This window comes from Oncorhynchus clarkii, chromosome 26 (genome assembly GCF_045791955.1).
Source record: "Oncorhynchus clarkii lewisi isolate Uvic-CL-2024 chromosome 26, UVic_Ocla_1.0, whole genome shotgun sequence".
Lineage (NCBI taxonomy): Eukaryota > Metazoa > Chordata > Actinopteri > Salmoniformes > Salmonidae > Oncorhynchus > Oncorhynchus clarkii.
In genome coordinates, this window is record NC_092172.1 from 1,186,444 (window position 1) to 1,211,495 (window position 25,052).

The 25,052-nt window shown below is 45.1% G+C and overlaps 1 protein-coding gene across 1 annotated transcript in view; it reads right to left on the reverse strand.

Annotated features, from left to right (window-relative positions):
* LOC139384843 (kinesin family member 6) overlaps positions 1-25,052 on the reverse strand; it is a 185,134-nt gene that overhangs the window by 72,693 nt on the left and 87,389 nt on the right. The window contains exons 12-13 of the mRNA XM_071129739.1: positions 16,663-16,822; positions 6,568-6,759 (exon numbers count right to left, since the gene is read on the reverse strand). Coding sequence (XP_070985840.1) covers positions 6,568-6,759; positions 16,663-16,822 — 352 coding nt within the window. The remainder of the gene's footprint in view (positions 1-6,567; positions 6,760-16,662; positions 16,823-25,052) is intronic.

Here is a 25,052-nt window from a genome sequence, read left to right on the forward strand (position 1 = left end):
CTGATCGCTCCTCAATGAGTGATTGATTCTCTCCCTGACAAGATGCGTTTGTTTTTTAATAGGCTCTTCTTTCAAGAACCCTGTTTGCAATTACCCTCAATGGTCCTATTACCAAGGATCATTACTCAAAAATGGTGATGAGGAGCCCAATGAGACAGCGCTGCAGTTTGTGGAGACAGGAGCTCTGAGTCCGTTTGATGAGTTGCTGGCTCGCATCCCGCACCCAGGGCTATGATCACAGTTATTATCGGGGCTCAGTTTTATCATCACGCTAAAGTCACCACTAAACATAAATTAAACATGCAAAGCCAAACAAACCTGCCACCAGCGAGGAGAGAGCTCTCCTAAGGAGAAGCTCAATAGCTCGACTTTTGGCAACCACCCCATTTTAATTCCCCGGTATTAGTTAACCTATCTATAGGCAGTGCTGCAGTCCAATGAAAGCAAAATTATTACTGGGTCTGGGCTACCTATTATGGGTGTGCATTCCAAATGCCACCCTATTCCCTATATAGTGCACTACCTTTGACCTCTGTTCAAAAGTAGTGCACTATACAGGGAATAGGATGAAATCTGGGATACAGCCAGATGCTAATTCCAAAGCATGCTAATTCCAAAGAGGAAATTCCTCATGCGTGAATGTGATCCGTCTGATGACACTATTTAAATATAGTGTAGCGGTGGGACGTTGAGTGGTTGACTGTTCGCCATACAGTAAATCCTGAAGAAGAGGATTTGTTATACATTTAAAGTCTCTCCAAAGACAACCTCGACAGGCACACTGACAATCAGCGTGACCACATTTATGTCCTATTCATTTCCTGTCCCCTGTTTAATATACAGAGCATCCCGTTTAATAGAGTTCACCTCCATGGAACTGTGATGTTATATTTGTTTCAATGGTTCATTATGATCACAAGAGCCTCCTTTATCATGCAGAAATCAGTGGGCTTAGCCACTAGGCTAGCTGGCAGGCTAGACAGTGAGTTGTATATAGCGACATCATGCATCTGAGCCCTGTTATGGGTCAGCATGTGCCCTGTTTATACTTGCAGAGATATGGTAAGGGTCAATTGGCACTACTGTGCTGACCTGAACCAAACTGTGCTGGCTCTGATATTTTCTTTTCACATTGATCTTTTCAGCACAGTTCCAAAAACAACGGTGGATGCGTAACTAGGGCAGCTCAGTACAGCTTGGTTTGGATCGGCTCAGTTCAGCTCAGAAGTGTGAAAAGCCCTCAAATAACTTTAGTCTGACTGGATACCTTTAACATCAAAACATAAAATCTCTTGAGGTGAACACTAATAGGTTGCTCAATGGGCAACCTTTTTCTTCTTGTTTTTTTACGGAGCACCATCCTTGCATATTTTTTTCAGTTACTTAGATGGAAAGTATCTTGGGTTACAGATATAGAGGGGATAACAGGAGGAAAGTGGTGTATGGGGCAGGATTCGATCCCATGCCGTTCTTGGCAATGTGTGCCAAGAAGCACTACCACTGAGCCAGTCTCCCTCAAGTGACACAATTTTTAAGAAATAGGAAAGAAATTAAAGGGAATGTTCAGTATCACCCTGAAAGTAGTCTATGGACCAGGAGAAACTGTAATCCATATTTTGGTTTGCTATAAACAGCCATTACAAACTTCAGCTAGACTTTATCTACCACTAGCAAAAAATCAAAGTGTGATAGGGTCATGCAGAGCTTTAACTAGTACCACTTGGTGAGGAATGCCTTTGATAGTCCTCATAACATACAGCAGCATTCTTCCCATAAAATTAAGATGGTGGTGATGAGGAGGGCGTGTGTCTTACTGTTTCCTGCTTGACTTACATGCTGACTAAACCGGGCGCAAAAGCATTGAACATGCATAGCAATTTAGCTAGACAGCTTGCTGTTGCTAGCTAATTTGTCCTGGAATGTAAACAATGTGTTATTTGACCTGAAATGCACAAGGTCCTCTACTCCGACAATTAATCCACAGATAAAAGGGTAAACCGAGTTCGTTTCTCTCCTCCTTCAGGCTTCTTCTTCTTCTTTAGACTTTATATGGCGGTTGGCAACCAACTTTAAGGTGCATTACGACCACCAACTGGACTGGAGTGTGAACCTCAGGATTTGCAGCACGTCAAAGCAACACAAATAGATCCAAGTTCTACTTTAGCGCCTGGTTATGCAGACGATCATTGACATGCCCGAACAGTGTGGATGCAATGATTGAATAACATGTATGTGTACATTTATTTTGCAATGCTCGCGCACGCGACACGGGCGGTGTGGTCAGCATGTTAGCTCTTTTATGGCAATTTTTGCATTAATTATTACTTTGCTGCCCAGAATGTTTGTACAATAATTTCCTACAACCGACAAACATTTCTGGATCATGAATCGGAAGCTACATACTTATCTCCCAGCTTACCAGATCTGGAATACTTCATTCACTCCTTTGTTCCCAGCACAGTGGGCTAAACTGTTGCTCCTGGATGAGATGACATAAGGCAACGCCGGCAACGAAGAAGAGGAAGGAAAGGAGGACTCCAAGCTAGACTGAAAAGACGGGTAAACTCGGCCTCCTCTTCCTTGTATTCTGATGGCTAATGTCCAATCTCTGGAAATTGAACTTTGTGAACTCAGAGCAAGGCCTCAATCGCAGAGGGACATCAGGGAAAGCTGTGTAACATTAACCAAGCCTGTCTAAAACACATACCACCAACATGTATCCTGATCCACCAGATGATCCAGCGTGCTTGAACATGTATACACAAACATCCGTAATGCGTACTAAGCCATCCCCCGCACCCACTTCGGCCAATCGGATCATGTTTCTCTGTTCCTACTCCCTGCCTACAAGCAGCAGCTCAAGAGGGAGCCACCGACACAGAGAATAGTGAGGCGCTGGACAGAGAAGGCAGACTTAATGCTGCAGGATTGTTTTGAGAGAACTGAATGGAATACATGTTCAAACATTCATCCTCTCAGGACTCATCCATCAATATGAATTCGGAAAGTATTCAGACCCCTTGACATTTTACACATTTTGTTACGTTACAGCTGTATTCTAAAAATGATTAAATAAATAATAAATACAATTTTCACACAATACCCCATAATGACAAAGTGAAAACAGGTTTTTTAGCAAATGTATAGAAAAATATAAAAAACATATACCTTAATTACATAAGTATTCAGACCCTTTGCTATGAGACTCAAAATTGAGCTCGGGTCATCCTGTTTCCATTTATTATCCTTGAGATGTTTCTACAACTTGATTGGAGTCCACATGTGGTAAATTCAATTGATTGGATATGATTTGGAAAGACACACACCTGTCTTTATATTATGTCCCACAGTTGACTGTGCGTGTCGGAGCAAAAACCAAGCCATGAGGTCAAAGGAATCATCCGTAGAGCTCTGAGACATGATTGTGTCGAAAGCACAGATCTGGGGAAGGCTGCCCCAAAAAATGTAACATTGAAGGTCCCCAAGAACACAGTGGCCGCAATCATTCTTAAATGGAAGAAGTTTGGAACCACCAAGACTCTTACAAGAGCTGGCCGCCCGGCCAAACTGGGCAATCGGGGGAGAAGGGCCTTGGTCAGGGAGGTGACCAAGAACCCAATGGTCACTATGACTGAGTTTCAGAGTTCCTTTGTGGAGATGAGAGAACCTTCAAGAAGGACATCCATCTCAGCAGCACTCCACCAATCAGGCCTTTATGGAAGCCACTCCTCAGTAAAAGGCCCACTTGGAGTTTGCCAAAAAGCAGCTAAAGGACTCTCAGACCATGAGAAACAAGATTTTCTGGTCTGACGAAATCAAGACTGAACTCTTTGCCTGAAATCCAAGCGTCACGTCTGGAGGAAACCTGGCACCATCCCTACGGTGAAGCATGCTGTTGGGATGTTTTTCAGCAACAGAGACTGGTATATTAGTCAGGATCGAGGGAAAGATGAACGGAGCAAAGTACAGAGAGATTCTTGATGAAAACCTACTCCAGAGCACTCATGACCTTAGACTGGGGCGAAGGTTCACCTTCCAACAGGACAACGACCCTAAGCACACAACCAAGACAATGCAAGAGTTGCTTTGGGACAAGTCTCTGAATGTCACTTAACTGGCCCAGCCAGAGCCCGGACTTAAGCCCCATCTAACATCTCTGGAGAGACCTGAAAATGGCTGTGCAGCAACACTCCCCATCCAACCTGACAGAGCTTTGGAGGGTCTGCAGAGAAGAATGGGAGAAACTCCCCAAATACAGGTGTGCCAAGCTTGTAGCGTCAAATGTGCTACAAGCACTGAGTAAAGGGTCTGAATGCTTATGTAAATGTGATATTTCAGTTTTCATTTTGTTATACATGTAAAGAAATGTCTAAAAACCTGTTTTTGCTTTATCATTATAGGGTATTGTGTGTACAGCTGAAAGCCAGTACTGCAGCATTCAATGTCGGTGGCGCACATGGAGTACTAGTCAAGCAGGTACGAGCTCCGCAAATCCATTAGGGATGCAAAAAGACAATACAGACTCAAACTTGCATCGTATTCGGCAAGGACTACAGACTATTACAGACTGCAAAGGCAAATCCAGCTGTGCGGTGCCCACTGAAGCCTCCCTAACAGATGACCTTAACACATTCTATGTTAGCTTTGAGGCAAATGATACTGAGCCATCCAGGAAGACTATCACTGCTCTGGATGACTATGTGCAATCGGTCTCCAAGGCTGACGTGAGGAAAACTCTCAAAAGAGTGAATAGTCACAAAGCAAGCTGGCCCAGATGGCGTCCCTGGCTGCGTCCTCAGAGTGTGTGCTGACCATCTGGCGGGCGTCTTCTCAGACATCTTCAACTTGTCCCTGTCCCAGGCTGCCAGCCAAACTGGAACCACTCCAATTTACATACCGCTCCAACACATCCACAGAAGATGCCATTTCCATTTCTATTCACACGGGCGTAACACATCTGGACAAGAGGAACACCTATGTGAGAACGCTGTTCATTGACTACAGGTTCAGGATTCAATACTATTGTTCCCTCCAAGCCCGACACCAGCCTCTGCAACTGGATCCTGGACTTCCTGACGGGCAGACCACAGGAGGAGTGTCAACAACACCTCCTTCACACTGACTCCACACAGGGGCCCCCAATTGTGAGACCTCAGTTCTCTGCAGTACTCCATGTTCACCCATGACTGTGCGATTTTTGCATGACACCAACTCCATCATCAAGTTTGTTGACAACACCACAGTTGTAGGCCTGATAACCAACAATGATGAGTCAGCTTCTAACTCAACAAAACAAAAACAGCATCACACACACTCCAGCCACGAGTTGTTCACTCCCTTACCATCGGGCAGACGGTAGCGGATCATGAGGTCTGATACCAACAGGCTAAGAGACCATTTATATCTACAAGCCATCAGACTGCTGAACACTTGAACTGGACTGACCACCTGCTCTGATTCACCGCACGCACGCACGCACGCACACACACACACACACAGAGTGTACCAAACATTAGGAACACCTTCACCTTTTGCCCTCAAAATAACCTCAATTCGTCAGGGCATGGACTCTACAATGTGTCGAAAACATTCCATAGGGATGCTGGACCATGTTAACTCCAATGCTTCCTACAGTTCTGTCAAATTGGCCTGAATGTCCTTCTTGATACAAACATGAAACTGTTGTGTGTGAAAAACCCAGCAACGTTGATGTTCTTGATACAAACCGGTGTGCCTGGCACCTACTACCATACCTCTTTCAAAGGAACTTAAATATTTTGTCTTGCCCATTCACCCTCTGAATGGCACACATACACAATCCATGTTTCAATTGTCTCAAGGCTTAAAACAAATGTTTTAACCCGTCTCCTTCCCTTCATCTACACTGATGGAAGTTGATTTAACAAGTTACATCAATAAGGGATCATAGCTTTCACCTGGATTCACCTGGTCAGTCCATGTCATGTTTACGTTATGTTCTTAATGTTTTGTACACTCAGTGCTACACACACATCACAACTGCTGCTACCAGACTGCTATTATACTGCTCAATTTATACACATGGAAATTTTGGACTATAAATTGTGCCTTCCATATTTTACTTGTGCTAAAATGTTTATTCTATTCTACCGGCATTTACATCATGTTAGTATTCTTATATTTTCTTATTTTTGTTGCATTGTCGAGAAGGAACCTGCAAGTAAGCCTTTCAATGTATAGCATGCCTATCCTGTAAATATGACTAATAAAACTTAAAAGAAATACACAACTAAAATCGTACAACTGTTTCGTTTCTCTGCACAAATGTGCGTGTGATAAAAGCATGTTAAAAACACCATGTAAGCATGAGTCTCTGCTAGAATGCAGGTAAGCATTCCCACTACATGGCCAACTTGCAAAGTACAAATTGGCTATACTGGGAAGTGAGTGAACATTTATAAAAAAATATATAAAAAAATATCATGTAAGGTTATGGTATAGATAAGTATTAAAATCATATTTTTTTTAATGAATTATCATACTTCTGGATTTGCATCCTGACCCGATGGTGACAGTGAATCAGCATACCTCTTTCCCCATAAAGAGTGGGTGGCACTCCATGGTCATTCTCAACTGCCTCTGTGTCTCCTGCCAGTGACGCTGTGTATAACCTCAAAGGACTCTGAGGGTCCAAGGAACGGCCATTGGAGATGTTGGCCAGTTGAGCAGCAGCGTCCTTAGATCTCCTCTTCTCCTTCTTCAGAATGCTCACCAGGATATCTGTGATGCTTAGGTTAAAGAACATGTATAGACATCCTCTTTGGGAAGAAATGGTTAATGGGTAACTTTTTTTTAAACTGAAAACGCACACCTGAGTTAGCAGGGTGGTGGGTACCATACATAGCAAGTAAGAGAAGAAACACCCCAGAGCTACGGGCTGAGTGCCTTTGACCAGGATTGTCTGTCACTTTCAGTTAAATTTCACATTTGTTGACATCCAGCAGGTGGTTGCTATAACACACTGCAAGCTGATGGCTACCAGCTGGTTTTATCAATTCATCGCCGCAGTGTGCCTGAGCCATGAGAAGAAATGTCTATCCTCACAAATATGTAACAAAATATCTCATCAGTCTGGTTTGAGGTAGAGATAACAGTCAGGTTTCAAGTTCAAGGTCTGGCCTAGATGGCATTTGGAGGTAAGGAATGGGACAAAATAGATTCTCCAATTTCAACACAAATGGTAAAGGTCATTCTGTCTTAGAGAAAGGGAACTTCCATCTGTCAATATATCACAGAAAAACTAAATTAAGTTTCCACGAAAAGGACAAAACATATTTTGAAGAATATCCCTGGTCTGCCTTGCACTGTGAGGGACATCACATGAAGATAAAGATGATATGCGGCTCCCCTTACAACACATACTAAGAAGACAACAGGGGCAATAACAATGGTTTCCTTAAACATGGAGGAAATGCCACGAGCACGCTGTCGTCTTTAATATGGGCCAGGCTGACACATGCGTTCTCTGACCTTACCAGCTCAGTGAGATGTCCTGGGAATAGGGTGCCATTTGGGACCGTCAATATTATCCAAAAGATTAGGGTGCCATTTGGGAACTCCGTTCTGCCACCCCTGGTGCACCATTGGGGGGTGAAAACATTTGAAAACCTACCTCGTCAAAGAGTATCTTAAATAAGACATCTCAGTCTTATTCTGCCCCATAAAATATGTTAACTTGCACTGGTATTTTCCTACTAGTGTAACCAATGTGAAATGGCTAGCTAGTTAGCGGGGTGCGCGCTAATAGCATTTCAATCGGTGACGTCACTCGCTCTGAGACCTTGAAGTAGTTGTTCCCCTTGCTCTGCAAGGGTCGCGGCTTTTGTGAAGAGATGGGTAACGAACGATGCTTCGAGGGTGGCTGTTGTCGATGTGTGCAGAGGGTCCCTGGTTCGAGCCTAGATAGGGGCGAGGAGAGGGACAGAAGCTACTTTGCTGATAACTTCTTTATTGAGAAAAATGTACTTACTATGACTGGAGGAAATGTGTGATGTGATAGTCTCAACTAGCTATCTTAAGATGAATGTATTAACTGTAAGTTGCTCTGGATAAGAGCATCTGCTAAATTACTCAAATCCAAATGTAATTTGGGATGCAGCCCTTGTCTGGTATGAATTACCGGAGAGAATAGGAGCCGTGAAGGCTGGAGAGAGCGTGTCAAGATTCCAGAGCATCTTCTCCTGATGAGAGTATTTTTTTTTTGACATTTGTGCATGAGTGCATTTGTGTGTGCGCACATTTGAGAGTGTATGTTTGCGTACAAATGTGTGTGTGCGCACATTTGTGTGTGTGTGTATGACAGAGTGAGTGAGTGCAAAAGAGTGGGGAGTGAAAGACGAAAACACTCCGATCCTGTTCACACTTCCAATCCCACGACATGTTCCACCTGGCAACAGAACAGCACAAACTTATTCAACCCATTAGTTACATTTACTGTAATGGTTTCCCTCTGTCCCATCTACTTCAAACCCAATCCATTGGGATCAATCAAATGTTTTGGAGAACCTTGCACTTACACACTGTAAGCTGACAGTCTATATGTAGTTTATGTATATACAGGCACACAGATGCAAAATGAACAATACATTCATTTTTATTTTTAATGGCTGTCCTTGAAAAGAAAAGCCCAAGCCCCTTGATTTGCCAAATGAAAAGGTTGTCCATAGGCTGACATGCTTACTGCACAACGGGAATACACATCTGTTCCCTGCACTGCCAAGCAGAAAGGAAACAGGGCCAGGGAAGGTAAATCCATAAAATACAGACTGTCAAGTACACTTTTTTTTTAACCTATAAAGTGCTGACTGCTCAAATAACTCAAGACTAAAGCAAAAAATAAAAAGATCTTCCAAGATTTAGGAGCTGTCCTTTTTTTTTTACGACACAAGCACCAGGTTGCATTCCATCAAAATATACATTCAAAATTTAATCAAAGGCTTGTAGTAAAGTACACAAGGAAAATAGCTTATTTTCAAAAACTGCCTGTGGTTTAACAAAAGAGTACCGTGCAGTTGATGCCTGGGATGACATCCAGTAATTTACAGTCACCACATTATTTGGTTCCCTGAGCCCGTTCTAGTTTTGCCTCATCAGATTTTCAAACATCTTGTTTTCACACCTACCAAAATTACATCTCTCAATCAAACAAGTTATCTAAATGTCCAGGTTTATGTCAGGATGATAAATGGCCCCCTATTTAGGGCGTCTGCAAAGTACTGCTCATTTAGCTGTCATGTAGATGTAATCAGGAACAACAGTGTAAAACAAATGAAATGGAACCAAAACAGGATCATAACTCTCATGGACCTAAACGTAACTCAACTATACAGAGTGGCCTGGTAATGGTCAAACAGAATCTCATATCAACACACCTAAATCATTGCTAACAACATAGTCCCCGATATAATCAATTGAAGATAAAGGAAAGCCACATTACGAGTTCACTCAAATGCTGTACCAGAGGTTTGGTACCAGTACCCCCTGTATACAGCCTCGCTACTGTTAATTTACTGCTGCTCTTTAATTATGTGACCAACATTTTTTGATTTGATTAAATACCTGTTGAAACCAATGAATCCCCAACTTCCAGGACACGCTGCCGGGCAAAGCAAATACACATCAAAAAGCTCAGAGCCAAAATCCACTTTTCACAAGTGGCTTCTGTGGATAGTGTCAGTATGGTTCATTTTCAAGGTCACCAGGAGGGGACAAGACAAGCGTTTGCCAGACTAAGCCACCCGTGCAAGTCAACAGTAAGTAGGAAAGGGCTCAGAAACCCTAGCACTACAAACCTGATTCCACTAATCAACTCATCATCAAACCTTTGGTTAGTGGAATCAGGTGTGTAGTGCTAAGCAGAAAAACTCAAATGTGCACCCCTTTCGGTCCCCAGGACCAGGATTAAAAAACACTAAGTGAAATCCATTTGTCTCCTTTATTTATATGGTGTCTGATGTAGTATGCTTACACTCGCTTGACCGGTTCCACAACAAATTCCATTATTAGAAAAAGCTCTCTTCGACATTCTCAGGGAAAGTCAGAACCCACTTTACTAACCCCTTAAAAAAATCACATTTCACTTTAAAGCAAAGTGCATACAAATCTTTGAGAGCACAGTACACTATATCCTATGAGCTCCAAGCCTGAGGGAACGCACTGTGGAGTTTATGGAAACAGAGTGGACTGACTGGACTGTGTCACTCACAGCCCTGCCAATACGATGGGGGGTATTACTGAGAAGACAGGGAATCACCACCTTGACGTGCAAGTAAATATTACACAATTAGTAGGGCAGTTGAGGGAATCATGCGGTGGAGGATTACTGATAAGTATTCGCAAAATATTGTCTCTTTCTTGGAAAAATTCAGCAGCCACATGAGCAGCCTAGTCGCCAGGCGTGATTTTGGGCAGCTCCATGGTAATAAATGTTACTGTTCCTGGTGAAAAAACAATGTCCTATCCTGGAGTTTGAGTAAATGACATTACTAAGCTGCTCCCGAATGTACTAAACCAGGACATGGACATCGATTTTATCATAGTCCATGTGGGTTTTAATGACATTACTAAGCTGCTCCCGAATGTACTAAACCAGGAAACGGGCATCGATTTTATCGTAGTCCATGTGGGTTTTAATGACATTACTAAGCTGCTCCCGAATGTACTAAACCAGGACATGGACATCGATTTTATCATAGTCCATGTGGGTTTTAATGACATTACTAAGCTGCTCCCGAATGTACTAAACCAGGACATGGACAACGATTTTATCGTAGTCCTGTTAAGGGCTGATTTCAAGGTTTTACTGCTAACCTACAAAGCATTACGTAGTCTTGCTCCTACCTATCTTTCCGATTTGGTCCTGCCGATTTGGTCCTGCCGTACATACCTATACGTACGCTACGGTCACAAGACGCAGGCCTCCTAATTGTCCCTAAAATTTCTAAGCAAACAGCTGGAGGGAGGGCTTTCTCATATCGAGCTCCATTTTTATGGAATGGTCTGCCTACCCATGTGAGACACGCAGACTCGGTCTCAACATTTAACTTCTTGGTGACTGGGGGGCAGTATTGAGAAGCTTGGATGAATGAGGTGCCCAGAGTAAACTGCTTGCTACTCAGCCATTAAAGCTAGAATATGCAGTATATTTGGATAGAAAACACTCTGAAGTTTCTGAAACTGTTTGAATTTTGTCTGTGTGTATAACAGAACTCATATGGCAGGCGAAAACCTGAGACAAATCCAATCAGGAAGTGGGAAATCTGAGGTTTGAAGTTATTCAACACATTGCCATTCCAATATACAGTGTCTATGGGGTCATTTTGCACTTCCCAAGGCTTCCACTAGATGTCAACAGTCTTTAGAACCTTGTTTGATGCTTCTACTGTGAAGTGGGGCCAAATGAGAGGGGATTGAGCCAGGTGTCTGTCAGATTGCCACGAGTTTGTGACGCATGGTCAAGTGAAAGTTAGCTTGCGTTCCATTGCTTTTCTACAGAAAAAGGAATACTCCGGATGGAACATTATTGAAGATTTATAATAAAAACATCCTAAAGATTGATTCTATAAATCGTTTGACATGTTTCCACGACCTGTAATATACATTTCGTCCGACCTTTTGGCTGAACTTGAATGCACGTTTGGATTTGTCTACCAAACGCCCTAACAAAAGGAGGTATTTGGAGATAAATGATGAACTTTATCGAACAAATCAAACATTTATTGTGGAACTGGGATTCCTGGGAGTGCATTCTGATTAAGATCATCAAAGGTAAGTGAATATTTATAATGCTATTTCTGACTAATGTTGACTCCACAACATGGCAGATATCTCTTTGGCTGGTGTTGTAATCAGATTATTGCATGGTATACTTTTTCCGTTAAAAAGATTGAAATCTGACACAGCGGTTGCTTTAAGGAGAAGTTTACCTAAAGTTCCATGTATAATAGTTGTATCTTTTATCAATGTTTATTGAGTATTTCTGTAAATTGATGTGGCTCTCTGCAAATTCAACACATGTTTTGGAACAACTGAACATAACACCCCAATTTAAAATTAGATTTTTGGATATAACTATGCACTTTATCGAACAAAACATACATGTATTGTGTAATATGAAGTCCTATGAGTGTCAAATGATGAAGATCATCAAAGGTTAGTGATTCATTTTATTTCTTTCTGCTTTTTGTGACTCCTCTCTTTGGCTGGAAAAATGGCTGTGTTTTTCTGTGACTTGGTGGTGACCTAACATAATCATTTGTGGTGCTTTCGCTGTAAAGCCTTTTTGAAATCAGACACTGTGGCTGGATTAACGAGAATTTAATCTTTAAAATGGTGTAAAATACTTGTACGCTTGAGGAATTTTAATTATGAGATTTTTGTTGTTCTGAATTTTGCGCCCTGCACTTTCACTGGCAGTTGGCGGGGTGGGACGCTACCGTCCCGAATATCCCAGAGAGGGTAAGTCTTTACTGAAGACTCATCTCTTCAGTAGGACATATGATTGAGTGTAGTCTGGCCCAGGAGTGTGAAGGTGAACGGAAAGGCTGTGGAGCAACGAACCACCGTTGCTGTCTCTGCCAGGCCAGTTCCCCTCTCTCCACTGGGATTCTCTGCCTCTAAGTCACTGGCTTACTGGTGCTCTTCCGTGCCGTCCCTAGAAGGGGTGCGTCTCTTGAGTGGGTTGAATCACTGACATGATCTTCCTGTCTGGGTTGGCGCCCTGCCTTGGGTTGTGCCATGGCGGAGATCTTTGTGGGCTATACTCGGCCTTGTCTCAGGATTTTAAATTGGTGGTTGAAGATATCCCTCTAGTGGTGTGGGCGCTGTGCTTTGGCAAAGTGAGTGGGGTTATATTCTGCCTGTTTGGCCCTGTCCTGGGGTATCATTGGATGGGGCCACAGTGTCTCCTGACCCCTCCTGTCTCAGCCTCCAGTATTTATGCTGCAGTAGTTTATGTGTCAGGGGGCTAGGGTCAGTCTGTTATAACTGGAGTACTTCTCCTGTCTTATCCGGTGCCCTGTATGAATTTAAGGATACTCTCTCTAATTCTTTCTTTCCTTCTCTCTCTTGGGGGACCTGAGCCCTAGGACCATGCCTCAGGACTACCTGGCATGATGACTCCTTGCTGTCCCCAGTCCACCTGGCCGTGCTGCTGCTCCAGTTTCAACTGTTCTGCCTGCGGCTATGGAACCCTGACCTGTTCACCGGACGTGCTACCTGTCCCAGACCTGCTGTTTTCAACTCTCTAGAGACAGCAGGAGCGGTAGAGATATTCTGAATGATCGGCTATGAAAAGCCAACTGACATTTACTCCTGAGGTGCTGACTTGTTACACCCTCGACAACTACTGTGATTATTATTATTTGACCATGCTGGTCATTTATGAACATTTGAACATCTTGGCCATGTTCTGTTATAATCTCCACCCGGCACAGCCAGAAGAGGACTGGCCACCCCTCATAGCCTGGTTCCTCTCTAGGTTCCTTCCTAGGTTTGGGCCTTTCTTGGGAGTTTTTCCAAGCCACCGTGCTTCTACACATGCATTGCTTGCTGTTTGGGGTTTTAGGCTGGGTTTCTGTACAGCACTTTGAGATAACAGCTGATGTAAGAAGGGCTATATAAATAATTTTGATTTGATTTGATTATAGATGTGTTTGTGGAAATATTGCTGTAGGTTAACGACAGTCATACAGTTAGAGACTGGCAGGCTTACTTAATGTTAAATATATCTAATAGTATGTGGAATTCTTCCCCGATCAAAAATGTGTGAACACATTGTACAGAGGGATGTAGATTACTAAAATATAGGAAAGGTAAAAACCTGGCTTTTGCTTTATACTAAAGTACATGAGGGTAATATTAGGAGGTCAGTGTCACTAAGCTCAAGGTATCTCTTTTGGAAAGCAAATGAGAATGCATTCTATCAGCATATCGATTGTGCAACCAGGGCTGGTAAAATAATAATAATCACATTAGTTGTGAGGGTGTAACAAGTCAGTACCTCAGGAGTAAACCGTGTATCATTGTTGTTCTAACATCCGCGAAGCAAATAAGGCCCTCCCCCACCCTCCCTTCGGAAAACATGAACACGACTCCATTTTGTTGCTTCCAGCCTATAGACAGAGACTAAAACAGGAAGCTCCCGTGCTCAGGTCTGTTCAACGCTGGTCTGACCAATCTGATTCCTCGCTTCAAGATTGCTTCGATCACGTGGACTGGAATATGTTCTGCATTGCGTCAAACAACAACATTGATGAATACGCTGATTCGGTGAGCGAGATCATTAGCAAGTGCATCGGCGATGTCTTACCCACAGCAACTATTAAAACATTCCCAAATCAGAAACCGTGGATTGATGGCAGCATTCACACGAAACTGAAAGCGAGAACCACTGCTTTTAATCAGGGCAAGGTGACCGGAAACATGACCGGATACAAACAGTACAAACACTTCTTTGCCCGCTTTGAGGACAATACAGTGCCACTGACACAGCCCGCTACCAAAACCTGCGGACTCTCCTTCACTGCAGCCGACGTGAGTATAACATTTAAACGTGTTAACCCTCGCAAGGCTGCAGGCCCAGACAGCATCCCCAGCCGCGTCCTCAGAGCATGCGCAGACCAGCTGACTGGTGTGTTTACGGACATATTCAATCAATCCTTATCCCAGTCTGCAACGAATTGACTGATGTCGGTTTACATGGTTATCAAAACATCACGCCATGGTAAACCTACACGAAACACAGCCCTTATTTTAAGTGTTTCTAAAAAATGTATGTTGGAAAAACGTTTGGAACCATATCCCTGTTTGACCGCTAGGTTTTATGGGTATTATCACACCTCCACTGTGGGGATCTATGGTGACTTTAAAACATAAAACAGTTACAGAGCTTAATGGCTGTAATAGATCAACAACATTGTAGTTACTGTCAAGGCTGTGGGTAACTGGTGAAAGGGGTCAGGCGCAGGAGAGCTGAGATGCGTGGACAAGGTATTTAATACAAGATAACACCAGTATAAACACAATACTATGGTGCGGGAAAAATACCGGTACCACGACATAAACGGGCGTAATAACAAAACCCGGCAACAAAATACCAGCCGTCAGTAACAGCATGAACAATAAAACAAACATGCACACAAACACGGGGGAAACCAGAGGGTTAAATAATGAACATGTAATGGGGGAATTGAAACCAGGTGTGTAGAAAACAAAGACAAAATAAATGGAAAATGAAAAGTGGATCGGCGATGGCTAGAAGGCCGGTGACGTCGACCACCGGACGCCGCTCGAACAAGGAGAGGGACCGACTCCGGCAGAAGTCGTGACAGTTACTCCAAAATACTAACCTAAATAACAGGGCGAAAAGAACGAAGCCTGTACAGACATGCATCCTATTTGCAATAAGGCACAAAAGTAAAACATTTGGCAAAGAAATAAACTTTATGTCCTGAATAAAACGCGTTATGTTTGGGGTAAATCCAACACAACACATCACTGAGTACCACTTCATATTTTCAAGCATGGTGGTGGCTGCATCATGTTATGGGTATACTTGTCATCGGAATAGGTCTCCTGAAGTGCACAATGGTCAAAGGCACTGCATCGCAGTGCTATACTCGTCACTACAGACCAGACATCGATTCCGGGCTGTATCACAAATGGCCGTGATCAGGAGTCCCATAGGGCGGCGCACAATCATCGCCCTCCAGCGACTCCTTGTGGTGGGCCGGGCGCGTACAGGCTGACCTCGGTCGTCAGGTGAACAGTGTTTCCTACGACACATTGGTGCCGCTGGCTTCTGAGTTAAGCAGGTGGGTGTTAAGAAGCGCGGTTTGACGGGTCATGTTTCAAAAGACGCATGACTCGACCTTCACATTCCGAGCCCGTTAGGGAGTTGAAGCGATGAGAAAATATCAACATTGGGGAGAAAAATGGGGTAAAACGGAATAGAGCTAAACAGAGGAAAAATCCTAGAGGATTAAAAATTGGCTTGAAAATCTACAGCAAGACTTGAAAACGGCTGTCTAGCAATGATCAACAACCAACTTGACAGAGATTGAAGAATGTTTGAGAGAATGTGCAGATATTGTACAATCCAGGTGTGCAAAGCTCTTAAGAGACTTACCCACTGCCAAAGGTGATTCTAACATTTATTGATTTAGAGGTGTGAATACTTATGCAAATTAGATATTTCTGTATTAATGTTCAATAAATGTGCAAACATTTCTAAACACATGATTTCAGTTTGTGTAGATGAGTGACAAAAACAATCTACTTAATCCATTTTGAATTCAGGCTGTAACACAACAAAATGTAGAATAAAGGGGTATGAAAACTTTCTAAAGGCACTGTACCTGGTTAAATAAAGGCTAAATAAATGCCAAATAACTAAATAAACTTAGCAGCAAAGAGTAAGCACATGAAAAGTAGGAACTGGGTATCCACAATCAGGTGGATTGTGGCCTTTCCTTGAGCTTAATTGTTTTTTGATTGGCTCAACAATAATGACTTCAACAGAAATAGAAAATGTGTTTGCCAGAACATTCTCCAATTCGTAGTCACAAACAGATGACAGAGATGAACTTGAGTAATACTTGTAAGGTTGCAGCATAGGAAGGATACTGATCTCGTTATCGCGCTGAGTCAACATTTCCCTCAGCTTGGTCAGGTCTGCAGGCTGGAGCTGGGGGCTGTCTTTTTGGTCGGGGACTACCACAGGTGGGGGAGGGCTTGGGTGGTCACCTCCCTCGTCTCCAATAGACAACCTCTCTCGTATCATTACCTGTAGAAGGGGACACAAATAACAAAAACACAAAATTAACCCCCCTTTAAAAACAAATTGCATACCACCCAACATCAACACAACCACATTACACAGTTCAATAAACTGCCATACACAATCCACAATCCAATCACAAATGTACATTCAACCTGCACTCTCTAGCAGTACATACTCAACCCACCCTGACCCCCATACCTTCTGAAAACCTTTCACATTATTGACTATCTCAAACTCGACCCTAAGGTACACTACCGTTCAAAAGTTTGGGGTCACTTAGAAATGTCCTTGTTTTTGAAATAAAAGCAATTTTTTTGTCCATATACAGTGTAGACATTGTTAATGTTGAAAACTACTACTTTAGCTTGAAACAGCAGATTTTTTATGGAATATCTACATAGGCATACAGAGGCCCATTATCAGCAACCATCACTCCTGTGTTCCAATGGCACGTTATGTTAGCTACTGCAAGTTTATAATTTTAAAAGGCTAATTGATCATTAGAAAAACCTTTTTTAATTATAGTAGCACAGCTGAAAACTGCTGTGCTGATTAAAGAAGCAATAAAACTGTCCTTCTTTAGACTACTTGAGTATCTGGAGCATCAACATTCGTGGGTTCGATTGCAGGCTCAAAATGGCCAGAAACAAAGAACTTTCATCTGAAACTTGTCAGTCTATTCTTGTTCTGAGAAATGAAGGCTATTCCATGCAAAAAATTGCCAAGAAACTGAAGATCTCGTACAACGCTGTGTACTACTCCCTTCACAGAACAGCGCAAACTGTCTCTAACCAGAATAGAAAGAGGAGTGGGAGGTCCCGGTGCAAACTGAGCAAGAGGACAAGTACTGTAACGGTTCTCCTCTTGTGAAGTAAAGGCGGACCAAAGCGCAGCGTGGTGGTTGTTCATTGTATTTATTTACGAAACTATACATGAACAAACTAACGAAAACAAAACAAGAAATGTGAAAACGCAAAACAGTCCTATCCTGTGACACCAAACACAGTGACAGGAACAATCACCCACAAACAAACAGTGAAACCCAGGCTACCTAAGTATGATTCTCAATCAGAGACAACTAATGACACCTGCCTCTGATTGAGAACCATACTAGGCCGAAAACATAGAACTGCCCCAAAACATAGAAAAACAAACATAGACTGCCCACCCAACTCACGCCCTGACCATACTAAATAAATGCAAAACAAAGGAAATAGAGGTCAGAACGTGACAGTACCCCCCCCCAAAGGTGCGGACTCCGGCCGCAAAACCTTGACCTATAGGGGAGGGTCTGGGTGGGCGTCTGTCCGCGGTGGCGGCTCTGGCGCGGGACGCGGACCCCACTTCGCCATTGTCTCAGTCCGCCTTATTGTCCGCCTCCGTGGCTTACTCACCATGCCCACCCCTCTCAATGACCCCACTGGACAGAGGGGCTGCTTGGGACAGAGGGGCAGCTCGGGACAGAGGTGAAGCAGCTGCTCGGGACAGAGGGACAGCTGCTCGGGACAGAGGGACAGCTGCTCGGGACAGAGGGACAGCTGCTCGGGACAGAGGGACAGCTGCTCGGGACAGAGGGACAGCTGCTCGGGACGGAGGGGCAGCTGCTCCGGGCGGAGGGGCTCTAGCGGCCCCTGGCTGACTGGCGGCACTGGCGGCCCCTGGCTGACTGGCGGCACTGGCGGCCCCTGGTTGACTGGCGGCACTGGCGGCCCCTGGCTGACTGGCGGCACTGGCGGCCCCTGGCTGACGGGCGGCACTGGCGGCCCCTGGTTGACTGGCGGCACTGGCGGCCCCTGGCTGACTGGCGGCACTGGCGGCCCCTGGCTGACGGGCGGCACTGGCGGCCCCTGGCTGACGGGCGGCACTGGCGGCCCCTGGCTGACGGGCGGCACTGGCGGCCCCTGGCTGACGGGCGGCATTGGCGGCTCCTGGCAGACGGGCGGCACTGGCGGCGCTGGGCAGACGGGCGGCACTGGCGGCGCTGGGCAGACGGGCGGCGCTGGCGGCGCTGGGCAGACGGGCGGCGCTGGCGGCGCTGGGCAGACGGGCGGCGCTGGCGGCGTTGGGCAGACGGGCGGCGCTGGCGGCGTTGGGCAGACGGGCGGCGCTGGCGGCGCTGGGCAGACGGGCGGCGCTGGCGGCGTTGGGCAGACGGGCGGCGCTGGGCAGACGGGAGGCTCCGGCAGAGGCGCCGGACAGGCGGGAGGCTCCGGCAGAGGCGCCGGACAGGCGGGAGGCTCCGGCAGAGGCGCCGGACAGGCGGGAGGCTCCGGCCGAGGCGCCGGACAGGCGGGAGGCTCCGGCAGAGGCGCCGGACAGGCGGGAGGCTCCGGCAGCGGCGCCGGACAGGCGGGAGGCTCCGGCAGAGGCGCCGGACAGACGGGAGGCTCCGGCAGAGGCGCCGGACAGACGGGAGACTCCGGCAGCGCTGGAGAGGAGGAAGGCTCTGGTAGCGCCGGAGAGGCGGGAGACTCCGGCAGCGCTGGAGAGGAGGAAGGCTCTGGACGGATGGGCCGGAGAGACAGCCTGGTACGGGGAGCTGCCACCGGAGGGCTGGGGTGTGGAGGTGGTGACGGATAGACCGGGCCGTGCAGGCGCACTGGAGCTCTTGAGCACCGAGCCTGCCCAACCTTACCCGGTTGAATGGTCCCGGTCGCCCTGCCAGTGCGGCGAGGTGGAATAGCCCGCACTGGGCTATGCAGGCGAACCGGGGACACCGTGCGCAAGGCTGGTGCCATGTAAGCCGGCCCAAGGAGACGCACTGGAGACCAGATGCGTAGAGCCGGCTTCATGGCACTTGGCTCGATGCCCACTCTAGCCCGGCCGATACGCGGAGCTGGAATGTACCGCACCGGGCTGTGCACCCGCACTGGGGACACCGTGCGCTCCACAGCATAACACGGTGCCTGCCCGGTCTCTCTAGCCCCCCGGTAACCACAGGAAGTTGGCTCAGGTCTCCTACCTGGCGTAGCCATACTCCCTGTTAGCCCCCCCCCAAGAAATTTTTGGGGCTGACTCCCGGGCTTCCATCCACGACGCCGCGCTGCCTCCTCATACCAGCGCCTCTCCGCTTTCGCCGCCTCCCGTTCTTCCTTGGGGCGGCGATACTCTCCTGGCTGAGCCCAAGGTCCTTTACCGTCTAGTTCGTCCTCCCATGTCCATACCTCCTCGCGCTGCTCCTGCTGCTGCTTTCTCCTTTGCCCATTACCACACCGCTTGGTCCTGTTGTGGTGGGTGATTCTGTAACGGTTCTCCTCTTGTGAAGTAAAGGCGGACCAAAGCGCAGCGTGGTGGTTGTTCATTGTATTTATTTACGAAACTATACATGAACAAACTAACGAAAACAAAACAAGAAATGTGAAAACGCAAAACAGTCCTATCCTGTGACACCAAACACAGTGACAGGAACAATCACCCACAAACAAACAGTGAAACCCAGGCTACCTAAGTATGATTCTCAATCAGAGACAACTAATGACACCTGCCTCTGATTGAGAACCATACTAGGCCGAAAACATAGAACTGCCCCAAAACATAGAAAAACAAACATAGACTGCCCACCCAACTCACGCCCTGACCATACTAAATAAATGCAAAACAAAGGAAATAGAGGTCAGAACGTGACAAGTACATTAGAGAGTCTAGTTTGAGAAACAGACGCCTCGCCTCACAAGTCCTCAAATGGCAGCTTCATTAAATAGTAACCGCAAAACACCAGTCTCAACGTCAACAGTGAAGATGCGACTCCGGGATGCTGGCCTTTCAGGCAGAGTTCCTCTGTCCAGTGTCTGTGTTCTTTTGCCCATCTAAATATTTTATTTTTATTGGCCAGTCTGAGATATGGCTTTTTCTTTGCAACTCTGACTAGATGGACAGCATCCCGGCATTCACTGTTGACGTTGAGACTGGTGTTTTGCATGTACTATTCAATGAAGCTGCCAGTTGAGGACATGTGAGGCATCTGTTTCTCAAACTCCATCACTCTCCTTCTTGGTAAAATAGCCCTTACACAGCCTGGAGGTGTGTTGGGTCATTATCCTGTTGAAAAACAAATGATAGTCCCACTAAGCCCAAACTAGATGGGATGGCATATCACTGCAGAATGCTGTGGTAGCCATGCTGGTTAAGTGTGCCTTGGATTCTAAATAAATCACTGACATTGTCACCACCAAAGCACCCCCACACCATAACACCTCCTCCTCCATGCTTTATGTGGGAAATACACGTGCAGAGATCATCCTTTCACCCACACTGCGTCTCACAAAGACACGGCGGTTGGAACCAAAAATCTCTAATTTGGACACATCAGAACAAAGGACAAATTTCCACTGGTCTAATGTCCATTGCTCGTATTTCTTGGCCCAAGCAAGTCTCTTCTTATTATTGGTGTCCTTTAGTAGTGGTTTCTTTGCAGCAATTTGACCATGACGGCCTGATTCACATACAGTGAGGGATAAAAGTATTTGATCCCCTGCTGATTTTGTACGTTCGCCCACTGACAAAGAAATGATCTGTCTATAATTTTAATGGTAGGTTTATTTGAACAATGAGAGACAGAATAACAACAACAAAAAATCCAGAAAAACGCTATATTGTTATAAATTGATTTGCATTTTAATGAGGAAAATAAGTATTTGACCCCTCTGCATAACATTACTTAGTATTTGGTGGCAAAACCCTTGTTGGCAATCACAGAGGTCAGATGTTTATTGTAGTTGGCCACCAGGTATGCACACATCTCAGGAGGGATTTTGTCCCACTCCTCTTTGCAGATCTTCTCCAAGTCATTAAGGTTTAGAGGCTGACGTTTGGCAACTCGAACTTTCAGCTCCCTCCACATAATTTCTATGGGATTAAGGTCTGGAGACTGGCTAGGACACTCCAGGACCTTAATGTGCTTCTTCTTGAGCCACTCCTTTGTTGCCTTGGCCGTGAGTTTGGGTCATTGTCATGCTGGAATCCCCATCTACAACCCATTTTCAATGCCCTGGCTGAGGGAAGGTTGTTCTCACCCAATATTTGACAGTACATGGGAAACAGTGGGTGAGAACAAATCTTCTAGAGTCCTTCAACTGTTCAGGAAATCATTTCCTAGACAGATTTGCCTGATAGCTAGCAGATTTAGCCTAACGCAGCAGGGCATCAGGGTAGACTTCTCTGTGGCAAACAGTTCCTCTGGTAATCATTGAAACCTTCTTGAGGGAGGCTCTGTACTTGGTTTTGTTCTTGGAAACGAGACTGAATATTCATTCACAGTCTGCATTGCTGTGGAATATGGCCAATATCCCCAGCATCACAGCCCTAGGTGGGAGTAGACCAGGCTGCCCCACCTTTTCATTGTGCCGATATCTCTCCAGGCCTGATCCATGTGCATGTTGACCAGACTCTGCTCAAAGGTTGTTGCCTGATAGAGTCTAAACTCATCTTCCACCAGATCAACAGACGCTCCCTCAGGAATAATGCAGGGAAAGCGTGCCATGAAAAAGATGAGAACTTGTCAGTCTGCCTGTTGGCAATGTCAGCAACCACTGCATGCTGGAGGAGCACATCTCCAAATGGAAATTTCAGCAACATGTAGTCTACTGCAGAAGAAAATATGTTTCTGACATCTGCATCGAAAGTCTTCAGATCCAGTTTGCCTTGGCCCCCAAGTTCAGTCTCTATAGTAGAGGAACGCTTGTCACCTCTCAAACAGGGCCAGTCACTCGGGCCAGCTCACAAGTATTGGCTTTTTAGACACGGTTCCTAATCAACGCTAAAAGCAAAATCCTTTTGAAAACATAACAAAAACAAATGATCGCATCAACACAGACCGCAAACTGTCTAGCGTTGTGCTAAAGTAGGCTACCACAAAGGGAATCTGAACGCTGTTCGCCAGAAGAGTCCCGTGTTTCAGCCCACGTAAAGGTGCTTATTGTATTTATTTGCAGCGCATACATCATTTCAGAATTTCGAAATTGAGAAAATCTCAAATCTAGTGCAAAAGTATGTTAGAAGCATGGCCTCTATAGCTAATACCGGACACTCATTCATTCATCATGCAGTCTTCAAACCTACGACTCCATTTAATGCCAAGATGTTAATATATATTTTTTATTATACTTTTGTAATCCTTTTTGTGATGTGGATCATAATTACAGTTACAGGTTGCGTGATCCTCGTAATGTTACGTGGAAAATACAACTAATGGGACGCAGAATGAAATGTATATCAAACTCGCACAAATGCGACCAGTTGTTTTTCGGATTTGCATTTAATTTGTTTCACTAGCAAATGCGAGTGAACTGCTGGCACTTTAGAGCCCACTGAATGTCCATCTTACGTTCGCTAACGCTAGCTTGAAACAATTAGTGTTTACCTTTCCACAACACACAGAGCCAAAAAGGGTTTTGCCCACGTGTTTATGTACAGCTGACAGTCGGCAAACTCAGCATCACAACAAACAAGTGGCAGACGAGGTCGCTACGTCGAATAATGATATATTAATCTCCATGTCCGTTGACAAACTCCAAACATGTCTGTGTGTTGCAGCTCGAGAATCGGGATGTTAGATTTACTCAGTGGATTTATTTTTTATTAAAATGTTTAAAAAATATTTTAAAAAATCAAGCACTATTCATTACTGTGGACTTTTAACTCGGATCTCGTACCTGCGTACATGGACAGAGAATTGCGTAGTTGGTACGCAAAATGTGTGCATGTTGCCAGGTCTGCATATTACTTAAACAGTATTTAACACAATTATAACCTTGTATTGCTACCACTGTATCATCAAAGTGAGTTTCAGAGAATATGAATGTTACTAGCATGTTATTATCTGTTACTAACAAGTTACTGATTTTATGAACCTTGTTTCTTAGGCTACATATGTTAATGTGGGCTATTTTTAGCACTTTTCTGAGATGCTTGATTGTTTTTATTGCTTTACTTGGAAGCTACACAGAAGTAGGCATGCTCATGTTATTTTATTTGATCTGAAAGTGCATGGTGAGCTGCAAACAGTGGCCTTCCTACTAGGGCACTCCACCTCAGTGCTAACAGTATATCTCTGGTTCATAGGCACATGATTACTGCATACAATAGCTGTAGGATCAATAGGGCAGGGCAGGTAGGGGGACATGAATTAAGTCCCTGGGATAATGTACATTTGCTGCAGCATTACGACAACTCAGCAACAATGGTAGGGATTAACTGAGCTGGTCTTGGGTCATTCATAAGTCATTGTCTCAACGCAGCCTTGAAATATGTGAGTCCAGGAGCCAAGATGATTTGGATGGACTCTGTCATTCCTGTAGCGCTTTCTCTGTTTCCAGAAGGTGTCAAAGTTATCTATAAAAGTAATTCCAACAGTGGTACAGTAATCGTTTAGCCAGGTATGTAATGCCAGTAGCCTGCTGAATATTTCACACCCGCGGAACAACAATGGTACCGGACCTGAAGCAATTGGTCGCTTTTTGGAATCTTTCAGTGCTAGAATCAGTTCTTTAAAATATATTTGCATAGGTTCCGAGCTAGCCCTCCTGATGTTGTTTGACCCGACATGGACTACGACAGCGTCCGCTCCCGGCATCTGTAGTAGAACGGTCGGAAGCAGCCTTGTAATGTCCTGTATCTAGGATAGCACAGGATATTTGCCACTTCGCCCATGTAGTCCTCTGCAAGCAAACAGTTACTACATTGAAAGTCCAGGTGGACCACATTGTCTCGGAATAAAGCCAAATAAACACAGTTCCTGCAGCATTGAAAACGTTCAATAGTGACCTCCATTTGAGACTGCTGGCCAGCTAGGCTACCTGGGATTCCGTGTCTCTCTTTCTTACAGGGAATTCTAAACTAAGTGAACAAAAAGAGCTCACACAAATTACAAAATTCTAAAAGCAGAAATATGTGTCCTCCTTTAAATCCTCTCACAGCGGTAAGCATGAAAGCAGTGTCTTTGCATGTACTGTTGACAGCAGCATTGGCTAACGTTGGTACAATACAACATAGTTCCAGCCAGGTCAGGTTGCAGGGAATACAGCCACAAATAGCGTGGGACACCTCCGCGGTCCTAGCCACAAGGGCTAACCGCATCGTGGGTTGTGTTCAAGCTGTTCGTGGAAAACCCTGCTATACTGATAGCTAACAGGTAGGTTAGTAGCTGGCTACAGAAACAACTTTTTGGTCTGGCATGATCCTGGGACAGATGGTAATGGTCACAACAACTGAGGCTAACCACGTTGTGGGGTCCAAA